The 11996-nt window shown below is 40.3% G+C and overlaps 1 protein-coding gene across 6 annotated transcripts in view; it reads left to right on the forward strand.

Moving 5' to 3' along the window:
* Window positions 1–11996, forward strand: part of PPAT (phosphoribosyl pyrophosphate amidotransferase) — a 28947-nt gene that overhangs the window by 10606 nt on the left and 6345 nt on the right. The window contains exons 2-9 of one of the 6 annotated variants that reach the window (XM_006093941.3): window positions 4021–4087; window positions 4676–4882; window positions 7149–7261; window positions 7387–7532; window positions 8286–8358; window positions 8906–9057; window positions 9453–9580; window positions 10942–11163. In XM_006093941.3, coding sequence (XP_006094003.1) covers window positions 4021–4087; window positions 4676–4882; window positions 7149–7261; window positions 7387–7532; window positions 8286–8358; window positions 8906–9057; window positions 9453–9580; window positions 10942–11163 — 1108 coding nt within the window. Of the gene's footprint in view, window positions 1–4020; window positions 4088–4625; window positions 4883–7148; window positions 7262–7386; window positions 7533–8285; window positions 8359–8905; window positions 9058–9452; window positions 9581–10941; window positions 11164–11996 lie in introns of those variants that run through there. The other 5 variants (XM_006093942.3, XM_023758267.1, XM_023758269.1 and 2 more) reach the window with 5 other exon arrangements.

An 11996-nucleotide genomic window follows, 5' to 3' on the forward strand; every position in this document is an offset into this window, starting at 1 on the left:
CTCTCAGCTCCAGTGACAGCCATAGAAGGTAAATAAATCCCAGAATTAAAAAGAAAAAAAGGAGAGGTTGGGAGCTTCAGTCACCCGCCAGCCTGAAAACAGCCCTCAGCTCCTCACCCAGACTGTCCAGGCACCCCAGTGGGGACCCCCACCCTGAAGGGGGTGTGACCAGCTGCAAACAGCCATCATCCCCTCATCCAGGCTGGCCAGGCACCCAAGCGGGACCCCTGCCCTGATCCGGGACACCATTCAGGGCAAACCAGCCGGCCCCCAACCATGCACCAGCCCTCTATCCTATATAGTAAAAGGGTAATATGCAAACTGACCCTAACAGCAGAAGGACTGCGAATGACTGGTCACTATGACACACACTGACCACCAGAGGGCCGACGCTCAATGCAGGAGATGCCCCCTGGTGGTCAGTGCGCTCTCACATGGGGGAAGCTCTGCTCAGCCTCAAGCCAGGCTGATGGCTGCCAGTACAGCAGTGGTGGTGGGAGCCTCTCCTGCCTCCTCAGCAGCACTAAGGATGTCCGACTGCAGCTTAGGTCTGCTCCCTCCTGGCAAGTGGGCATCCCCCGAGGCTGCGAGGCTGCCAGAGGGATGTCTGATTGCCATCTTAGGCCCAATCCCCCGGGGAGCCTAAGGGGTCCCAGACTGTGAGAGGGCACAGGCTGGGCTGAGGGACCCCCCGCCCCCCCGTGCACAAATTTTTGTGCACCGGGCCTCTAGTATATATATAAAAGGCTAGGTGATCAGCTGACTGGCTGGTAACTATGACATACAATGACCACCAGGGGGCAGACACTCAACACAGGGGCCGCCAAGCTGTGGTGACTTAACAGCTATAGTTCTCGGGTGAAAAACCAGAGGAGGGAGCCTGATTCCTGGGTGCATTACCTGAGAACCAGCCTCTTGCAATTCTGCACCCCTGCAGGATGTCAGAGAGCCGGTTCTGGCTGATCCCCGCAGGCCAGGTCACCGGTGCTCAAATCCATGCACTGGGCCTCTAGTTGTAAATAAGAACTAACCTTACTGTGATACATGTAAAGGAGAGTAAGGATAAGTGGCTTTAGCAATTTTCACCTTCAGACTTTACAGCAGACAGGTGGTAAACATTTAAGAAACTGATGGTGAGAGGTGGCAGCACTGGGGTCTGTGAGTCTGCTTGGCCGCCTGGCCCGCCCTGAGCCCTAGGGTGGCTCCGCAACATGGCCTGAGGAGGCGGAGGCAGCCTGGGGGCGCAGGGGGCTGCTGACCCAGCGTTGGGAGGCGGTGGGGTGGGACAAGGCATCTGCAGCCCCAGCCGGAGCAGCGCCCCTCTTGAGCACCAGGTGAGAGGGAGGTGCAGGCGGCCATCAACTCCCCCAGCTCCAGCCCCCAAGATTCCAGACCTGACCCTGGGATCCCTGCCCAGGACCTGGTAGAATGTGAGTCCATGAGTGTCACAAGGTATAAGCAGGCCCGTTAAACTAGATCATTTCACTCCAGACACTCTTCCTCAGTCCAGTGCTTTCCTGCTCCTCTCTCCATGTTGAAAGTGACCTGCAAATGATTCACTATTTCTAGCCATGGTTTTGTTTCCAAGGTAACCAGAAAACTCCTTTCAATAAGCTCCAAAGAGCTGAAATGATCTATTTTAACTGGTTCAAACTGCCTGAGGGGAGCAATTTAAGAAACTGCATTAAACTGGAATTTGTAATAAAAGACTCCAGGACCTAAGTGATTCCAAACATTATTCCTTTCAGCTGTTAGGGAAAAATTACCCTTGAGACAAAAGGGAAGGAAACCATTTCTTTATTTTTATTTTTATTTCAGAGAGGAAGGGAGAGGGAGAGAGAAATAGAAACATCAATGAAACATCAATGATGAGAGAGAATCACTGATTGGTTGCCTTCTGCATGCCCCCTACTGGGGATTGAGCCCGCAACCTCGGGCATGTGCCCTTTACTGGAATTGAACCCGGGACCCTTTGGTCTGCAGGCCGACGCTCTGTCCACTGAGCCAAGCCATTTTTTTTTTTTTTAAAAAAAAAACCATTTTGTTTAAAGATTTAGTTTCTTACATGATTTAATCTGGTTCACTAAATGTTACTGATTTTTAAAAAATTGTTCTGGGAATGGTTGGCAGAGATTCTTTCTGCCCTAAGGTTTATGGCTAACCTTAATTATTTTTCCTCTGATATGAATCTCTCAGTCTTCTGGTATCATTAACTTAAAGACCACTAAAGAAAGAAATCCTAAGTCACAAATTATTCAGTATGTTGGGGTATATAATCTTATGCATATCTATTTTCAGCATAGTATTTAATGTATTGATAATTTGGTAAAATAATTTTAATTTTTTAGATTTTTTTTACTCTGCAAGTAACTTAATGTAATTTTTGTTATTAAAATGCCTAAACAATTACAGTATGTAATTGTGAAAAAGATTCTCTTCACAAAATAAATTAATGTATTATTAATGTATGCATAAATATATGGTAGACATTTACTTTGTATTTTACACTGATACATATTCTCTAGAAAAAAATTGTTAATAAACATCTAGTATGTAGAGCTCTTATTGAGAATCATTAAAAATTATTGAGTAATTAGAAGCTTTATTTAAAAAACATTTTTAAAAAATATATTATATTGATTTCTTATAGAGAGGAAGGGAGAGGAATAGAGAGAAACATCGATCACCTGCCTCCTGCACACTGCCTACTGGTTATGTGCCTGCAACCAAGGTACATGGCCTTGACTGGAATTGAACCTGGGACCCTTGAGTCTGCAGACAGATGCTCTGTCCATTGAGCCAAACCGGTTAGGGCTAAAATTAAAAAAAAAAAAAAAATCTTTCTATTGATTTCAGAGAGGGAGTAAGAGAGAGAGAGAGAGAGAAACATCAGTGATGAGAGAGAATGAATCCTTGATCAGCTGCCTCCTGAACGCCCCCCTCCCTGGGGATCAAGCCCTCAACCTGGGGAATCAGGGAATCAAATGGTGATCTCCTGGTTCATAGTTCAACACTCAAACACTGAGCCACACCAGCTGTGCTATAAGCTTTATTTTATCATTTTGAGTTTGTACTCCAAAGTGGTGCAGATCCTCTACTGGGGGTGGGGAACCTTTTTCATGCCAAGGGCCATTTGGATATTTATAATATCGTTCGAAATGAGATACAGATTGCCTGAGGGTTTTAAAAAACATTTTTTTCTAAAAACAAAAGTGTTATTTGTTAGAGAAAATTTGGAAAATGCAGGAAAGCATTAAGGTAAATTTTGCTTATAATTCCAGTACCACAACTAAGCATTTTACTTGCTATGTTATTTGGAAGTTTTAATTTATATCCATGTACTCATCCACACACTCAACCTATTTAGAGGTCACACAGGACAGAGGTTAGAAGCACAAGTACTGGAGTCGGAGTGTCTGTATTCTACTCCTGGCTGTGCCACTGCTTTCTTTGTTCACTGGGCAAGTTATCTAACTTCTGTTTCTTCAGTGTCCTCATCTGTAAAATGGGAATGGGAATCACAGTACCTACTTCATAGTATTATTGTGAAAGTCTAATAAGTTAGATCATTCATGTAAATGCTTAGGACAGTGTCTGGCATGTTAAAAGTCAGACAATATCATATTACTGATAATCATCGTCATCATTGTCATGAATAGAAGTGACAGTACTAGTAGTATTTTTAAAAAATATATTTTTATTGATTTCAGAGAGGAAGGGGGAAGAAGAGAGAGATAAACATCAATGGTGAGAGAGAACAATTGATCGGTTGCCTTCTGCACATTCCATACTGGGGAATTGAGCTCGCAACCTGGGCATGTGCCCTGACTGGGAATCAAACAGTGACCTCCTGGTTCATGGGTCAAAGCTCAACCACTGAGCCATGACGGCCGGGCAGTACTAGTAGCATTTAATGTGTTGTCAGACTGACTTCAATTCTTTTGTGAAAAGGATGTTTCATAAAGTTTATTAACCATATCAATGGGGTAAATTTAAGTTGATACTTTTTTATTTTCACAGGGGTCAGGAGAGTGCTGGTATTGTCGTCAGTGATGGGAATTCAGTACCGACATACAGAACACACAAGGTATATTTAAACATTAAAAAGCGGATTATAAAGATAACAGTAGCCAGATGTTAGCTAGTATATGGGGGTGGGAGAAGGAAATTTGAATAAATAATTTGCACATAGAAGTTACTCTTTATATCAATCTTTTCTATTTGTCAACTTAGGATGCATTTCTTTCCCAGTGATAGTTTGCTAGACTGACACAAACAGGTCATTTAAGATGCTTTGAATTTTTAAAATGCAAATAATTTAGTTCATTATATTTGACAAGTTTTATTATTTAATACACCTGTCCTTCAATGTTTCAACAAAAAGTATCTCATGAAACAAGCATTTCAACGTTGTGAATGTATTAAATGCCACTGAATGGTTTTCTTTACAGGGGTTAGTTTATTATGTGAATTCCACCTCAAAAAAATTTTTTTTAGTGCTATACAGTTCTTATAATTAGGTTCATCTATTTTTAAGATTAGAATTCCGAAACACAGACTGCATTGTCTAACTTGGGGGTGCTTGAGCAGAGGCTTATTAAAGCCTCTACTCACTAGCCCAATAGTTTGTTTTTGTGTTTTTTTCTAAGATGAGCTTTTACTTTGACTTTGCAAGGGAATGGGTCTTATAAATCATGTCTTTACTGAAGATAATTTGAAGAAATTATATCCTTCAAATCTTGGAATTGGACATACGAGGTATGCCACCACAGGAAACTCTGAATTAGAAAACTGTCAGCCCTTTGTTGTTGAAACACTTCATGGGAAAATAGCTGTGGCACATAATGGCGAATTGGTCAACGCTGCTCGATTAAGGAAAAAGGTACGTTTTTTTTAAAAAACGCTTTTTCATGATTGCGGTAAATTAATAAAAAGAAGTTACTGAGGATCTTGGTAAAGAGTGTTTTCTAATTGTTGCCACCCATTACCTAACTGCAAGAACAACTATCAGAATTACCTGGAGTACTTGCTATAATTACAGACTCCAAGATATCACCCCAGAGCCTGGGGTGGGGGTGCTGAGCCTGCACCTAATATGCTCCTAAGGAGATTCTGATGTACTACTTTAGAGATTTGGAAAATTTGACTTATAGCTGGTATCAGAAGCACAGAGAAATTAGGGTTTATGGACTCTTACAATCACTTTAGCTTTGTCCCTGTGTTAAAAGCATTAAGAAAAAAATGGAATATAAACTTTCATATGGTAAATATAAGAAAAAGAGATTTGGAAACAATTATAGGAATCAGTCTGAGAAAAGTGCAAAGAGAATTATATTGTTTTGTTCACATGGCAGTTTTTGAAGCTTTCTGTTTGTGCCTATTCCTTCATTCATCATTTCATCTCCCTCTCCCCCCTTTTTAAAAAGTACCTGGTATTTTTATATTCCTGGTAGCTTCATATTCATCCATTCTTGCCATTCATTAATTAATGCCAGGTTTCTTTAGTTCAGTAGATTCCAATAATCTTGATTTGGTAATCCCAGAAATAAAAACCTCAAGGGGTATTTAATAATAGGTTACACATACACACGCACGCACGCACGCATGCACGCACGCACGCACGCATACACACTCTCAAACTCCATTATCTCCTTAGAATCAGGCATTCATATGGGATAAATAGTTACAGCAACTGAATGATGGTGAATTGTGAATGGAAAATATATAGAACCTATGTTTCTGTACCACCTGCCCTACTATTTTTGATTCTAGCTTAAGTTATTCCTCAGAGCTTTGTCCTTCCTGCCCTCTTCTCGGGCTCTGGCATTTCATATAAAAATAATATTATGTATGTTTTTGTGTTCCCAAATTTAAAAATAATGTTTTAATTCAGAAAATCAGGAAAGCATAAATGTTTAATTAAAAACTCACCACTTGGAGGTAAACACTAACAGTTCGGTTCAATACCTAGGTCATTATTGCTAGACATAACCTTAAAACCCCATAACCTAGATGCTAGACTTTATCTCTGCACGTTCAGCTGGCTACTGAAAATGTTCTGTAGTGTTTGTATAAACTCAGCCTTTGCATTACATTGGTGATGCCCTTGTCCTGGTCAGTCTTTCTCAGAACATCGTGATCATCATTGAGTGTACTCAACGAATTTTATTTTAAACAGAATATGATTATATTTAATACACAAGTTTGATACAACCAAAAAGAAAAACACCAGAGTAAAATAGTAATAAAAAACATGGTATTTCATTTTGCAATGCATGAGAAATGATTAACATCTTTAGTCATAAACAAGCTCTTAAAATCCAGTGACACTATACTAATGCAAGGAAACTGGAAAAATGAAATGAAGAAGTATAAGTGATGATTAAGCAGTGAGCATATATGATTTTGCTGAGCAGTGATGGAGAATAACTTCTCTGCAGCGTCCGTGAGCAGAACTCAACCAATCTTTATTACATCTTCTACATGTAATTGTTCAGTACAATTGATTCCTTTCTTCTAATCAGTGAGCCAACAAACCTGACTTGAGAGTCCCCGCTATTGTGTGCCGCTCTTGTGGGAATGTGTCCTATTTGTCAGGAGTGTCAGGGGCTGAGAAAGTTAGTACCACATTCCCAAATCCCATGCCTTCCCAGCTCTCCCCCATTGCAGCTCTACATTCCTTCCGACTTAGCTTTCAAAAGCTTTTATATACACTTCCTAAAGCACTTTTTTTCTGCTTGAAAACCTTCAGAGACTTCCAATTGCATCCAGCAATTGTTCTCTATTATCATATACACATACCATTAGTAGAAGGCAGGATTTTCATAACTGATCATCCACACCAGGGGTCCTCAAACTATGGCCCGCGGGCCACATGCAAATACAAATATTGTATTTGTTCCCGTTTTGTTTTTTTACTTCAAAATAAGATATGTGCAGTGTGTATAGGAATTTGTTCATAGTGTTTTTTTTAAACTATAGTCCGGCCCTCCAACAGTCTGAGGGACAGTGAACTGGCCCCCTGTTTAAAAAGTTTGAGGACCCCTGATCCACACAGTGCCTTATCTCTTCCTATTATGGTGGGCTATAGCTGGGGGGTGCAGTGGAGCTTCCTCTCTAATGATTGCTCTTTTCTGCCTTCTAAATAGCTCCTGCGCCATGGTATTGGTCTGTCAACAAGTTCTGATAGTGAAATGATTACCCAGTTACTGGCATATACCCCTCCTCAGGAACAAGATGATACTCCAGACTGGGTAGCAAGGTAATAAATTTAAGCTTGCTGCTCTGATAATGAAAGCTTTGCCTGGCATTTTTTTTGGTGGTTGTTGATTTTTTGCCTAGCATGTTTTTATAAATGAAATTATTCATTCAATTATTTAATTCTAGGATTAAAAACTTAATGAAGGAAGCGCCCACAGCATACTCCCTACTTATAATGCACAGAGATGTCATTTATGCAGTACGAGATCCTTATGGAAATCGCCCTCTCTGCATTGGTCGACTTATTCCTGTATCTGATTTGAAAAATAAAGGTAATGAACTTCCAGAAGGAATATAATTTCATTGTTCTGTTGGCACACCCTGAAATCATTAGCTATATAGGAAGCTTAAGAGTGAGGAGGGACTAGGTGAAAAAGAAAAAAATGATAATTATTTTTAAAGTGCATTTCCTTGAGTATTTCTGAGGATGAGCCACTTTTTAATATTTAAGGGACATTTCTATTTTTAACTGTCTGAATTGCCTATTCATATCCTTTGCCCAACTTTTTCAATTGTGTAGTATGATTTCAGTGATTTTCTTAGCAGATGTCTTGTTTGAGCCATGAAGACATAATGTTTGGAGGAATCTTGGGATCATTCATGTTTTTAAAAATCCTCCCCTGAGGATATGTGTACTGATTTTAGAGAGAGGGGAAAGGAAAGAGAGAGAGAGACATCAACATCAATGTGAGAGGAAAGCATCAATCAGTTGCCTCCTGGATGCGCCCCGACTGTGGATTGAACCCACAACCTAGGTATGCCCTGACTGGGAATCGAACCTGCAGCCTTTCAGTGTACGGGACAATGCTCCAACCAACTGAGCCACAGGGCCAGGGCTTGGGATTATTAAATTTTATCTTTGGTTCTAGTTAAATGAAGACTCATGTGCTCTTAAAGTCATAAAAATGGATATTCTATGGGTTTTTTATTATTTATCTACTTGGTGTTCAATTGTCTTGAAATAGGTAGTCCCTTTTAACATTTTTTGAGTCTCTTAACTGAAATGATTATCTTGTGATTTACAGAGAAAAAATCTTTAGAATCGGAAGGATGGGTGGTGTCTTCAGAATCTTGTAGTTTTTTATCTATTGGTGCAAGGTAAGTTTTATCTTACTTAGTATATCGGGTTTTCCCACATCAACAAAAATTTTTATTTTTACATAAGTTTTCTTTTTGATGTCATCTATAACATATACTTAGAAATGCAGGGGTTTTCGTGCATAGTTCTCTGCAGTTACATTGACTTTAACTTTAATGTGCCAGTAATACTTTGTAATTCTGAAACTATAATCTTGCTTTCAAAACACCATGAGACTTATTTTAGAAAGGAAGAATTCTCCTCAACAAGGAATAGTTATGATAAAAAAATTTAAGCCAGAATATAATATTCTTTTAGCCTTTATTCTTTCAAAAATCAATAAAACTTACGGCCTTTTCTCTTTTTTTAATTCTAAGTTAGAATTTAGGGGTAACAGATTTACAGATATTACTGCTGAAGGAATATTGTTTATTTTTTTTAGCCATCTCTAGACTTTATATTAAATCGAACTATTTTTCCGTTACAAAGGAAGAGACTACATATGTTATGAAAAGCCTTAAGAACTAGTTTATTTAAAGTCTTCTTTCTTTAATATGATTTTCTAAGATATTACCGTGAAATCTTGCCTGGAGAAATAGTGGAAATATCCAGAGACAATGTCCAAACTCTTGATATTATACCAAGGTCTGAAGGAAACCCAATGGCTTTTTGTATCTTCGAATATGTTTATTTTGCAAGACCAGATAGCATATTTGAGGGTAAGTAAAATACCTTTATCAATGTAAATCTGGTATTTATCTCATTGCACAAAGGCATTCACGTATTTGGCTCTTTGAAGGCACATAGTTGTATGTTGTGGATATGGCACTGAGCCTAAAAGTCGTAAGATCACAATTTTTTCTTTTCATCTGACTCTTGGATGTTGTTTTCCTTTCAGTAGTCAGGATTATGATTTTCAGATATGCATGAAAGTCCCTTTTAAAAAATAGTGAATTCTCCAGTTTATGTATTTCCACTTGAGTGTTTTTGTATGTCTTGTTTTTTGTTTTTTGTTTTTTGTATTCAATCTGTAGAGTTCTAACAAGCTAGTTTCTTAGTTATTAGGCTGTTACACTATGTAAAAATAATCTATTTCCTTTTTCAAACATTCCAGACCAAATGGTTTACACAGTAAGATACCGTTGTGGTCAGCAGCTGGCAATTGAAGCACCTGTGGATGCAGATTTGGTTAGCACTGTCCCGGAATCTGCTACGCCCGCTGCTCTTGGTTATGCTGGAAAGGTATTTTCTTGACACTCAGTGAATTGTTCTTTTAGCACTGGAATTAGAAACCCTTCCCTATAAAGAGAAACTCATTGCCCAATTGGTGTGGCTCAGTTGGTTGAGCATCAATCATCCCATGCACCAAGAGGTCACTCGTTCAATTCCTGGTCAGGGCGCACATGCCTGGTTGTTGGCTCTATCCCCAATAGGGGGCTGCAGGAGGCAGCTGATCAATGATGTTTTTCTTTCTCCCTCTCCCTCAGATCAGTAAAAACATCTTTAAATAATAATAAAATCAAAAGAGAAACTCATTAGTTTATTGTAAGTAAAAAAGAAAAAGAAAATGTCAGTTTCTTTACAAGTTACTTATTTCCCAGCCTTTTCATTCCATGGTACTATTTTAGTGGAGTCCACAAAAAACTTCACCTGAAGACTAGGAGAATGATCTTCATTTTAAAAGATAATGTCATGAATATATATAGACATTAGTGGTAATGTTTACTTATTATTAAAACCTACTTCTTGAAGTACCATCACAATCCACTTATATATTCATTTTTTATTGAGCATAGGTGATAATAAAGCTATTTATGTTCATTTTGTATACTGTTCTTAGTATTATGCTTAATTTCATATTTTTCATAACTGGGTAGATTATAAAACTACTAGAGGCCCGATGCACGAAATTCATGCAAGAGTAGGCCTTCCCCTAGCTGCAGGCACCAGCTTCCCTCTGGCACCCGGGACCCAGGCTTTTCTCTGGTTGCTGGCAGGCATCTGGGACCTGGACTTCCCTCGCAGCCCGGCTTCGTCCGGAAGGATATCTGGTCTAATTAGCAAATTACGCTTTTATTATAATAGATAGTGGTCCTAGGATATAATACTCAACACTATGTTGGAAAGCTTAGTTCATTAATTTTTTTAAAGAAATAATGTGCACAGATTTTAGAGAAGTTTTGCCTGAAAGATAGAGAAATGCTGCAAAAAGCATTTCCTTAGCCTATTGGTTTTAATTTCTTTCTGATAATTTTTAAATATGTTAGTTTTAATGACAGTGATTTATTCTTTGACATGTCTTCACATGCTTAGTGTTCTCTTCCAAGATAAAGAAATAATAATATTTAAGAGAGAAGCATTACAAATTCTAATAAAGTGAATTGGTTTTCCCACTAAGTATATTACTTTCACTGATTTTTTTTTTGTATTTTTCCTCTACAGTTTAAATAATAGAGGAAAATTGTAATCTCATAATAGAGAGTTCAGAATAACAACCACATTTAAAATTTTTATGTACATATTGAAAAATGACCTAGAGAAAATAAAAGCCTAAAGTTTCCTGTATATTGCTGCTAATTATCCTTTTATTTATTCTCTATCAGTGTGGGCTTCCATATGTGGAGGTACTATGTAAAAATCGGTATGTAGGAAGAACCTTCATTCAGCCAAACATGAGGCTAAGACAACTTGGTGTTGCAAAAAAATTTGGAGTATTGTCGGACAACTTTAAGGGCAAAAGAATTGTTCTTATAGATGATTCAATTGTGAGAGGCAATACCATCTCACCCATAATCAAATTGCTGAAAGAATCTGGTGCAAAAGAGGTAAGTAAAATTAAAACCTCCAGAACCACCAATAGTTAATAATATGATACTGGCATAGAAATTGCAATGCAGGACAGTGAGTGAAAATGCATAGTTCATTATAATAAACTAGAGGCCCGGTGCACAAAAATTTGTGCACTCGGGGGGGGGGAAGGGGGGGTCCCTCAGCCCGGCCTGTGCCCTCTCGCAGTCTGGTACCCCTCAGGAGATAATGACCTGCTGGCTTAGGCCTGCTCCCGGGTGGCAGAGGGCAGGCCCAATCCCTGGGTGCAGCCCCTGGTTGGGCTCAGAGCAGGGCCGATTGGGGATTTGGGGCGCCGCCCCTTGTCATGCACAGAGCAGGGCAGATCGGGAGGTTACGATGCCACCCCTAGTCACGCTCAGGGTACAGCCGATTGGGGGGTTGGGGCACCGCCCCCTGTCACACTCAAGGCAGGGTCGATGGGGAGGTTGCGGCGCCACCCCCTGTCACGCACAGAGCAGGGCCGATCAGGGGGTTGGGGCTCCGTACCCTGTCACGCACAGAGCAGGGTTAATCAAGGGGTTGGGGAGCTCCCCCCTGTCACACACACAGGAGGGCCGATCGGGGGTTAGGGAGCTCCCCCCTGTCACGCACAGAGCAGGACGGATCAGGGGGTTGAGGAGCTTCCCCCTGTCACTCACGGAGTAGGGCCGATAGGGGAGTTGGGGCACCGCCCCCTGTCACACACAGAGCAGGGTGGATCAGGGGGTTGGGGGGCCGCCCTCTATCACCCACAGAGCAGGGCCGATCAGGGGGTTGGGCGCCGCCACTCTCACACTCAGGGCAGGGCCGATAGGGAGGTTATGGCTCT

The sequence above is a fragment of the Myotis lucifugus genome, unplaced genomic scaffold (assembly GCF_000147115.1).
Source record: "Myotis lucifugus unplaced genomic scaffold, Myoluc2.0 scaffold_127, whole genome shotgun sequence".
NCBI classification, from domain to species: domain Eukaryota; kingdom Metazoa; phylum Chordata; class Mammalia; order Chiroptera; family Vespertilionidae; genus Myotis; species Myotis lucifugus.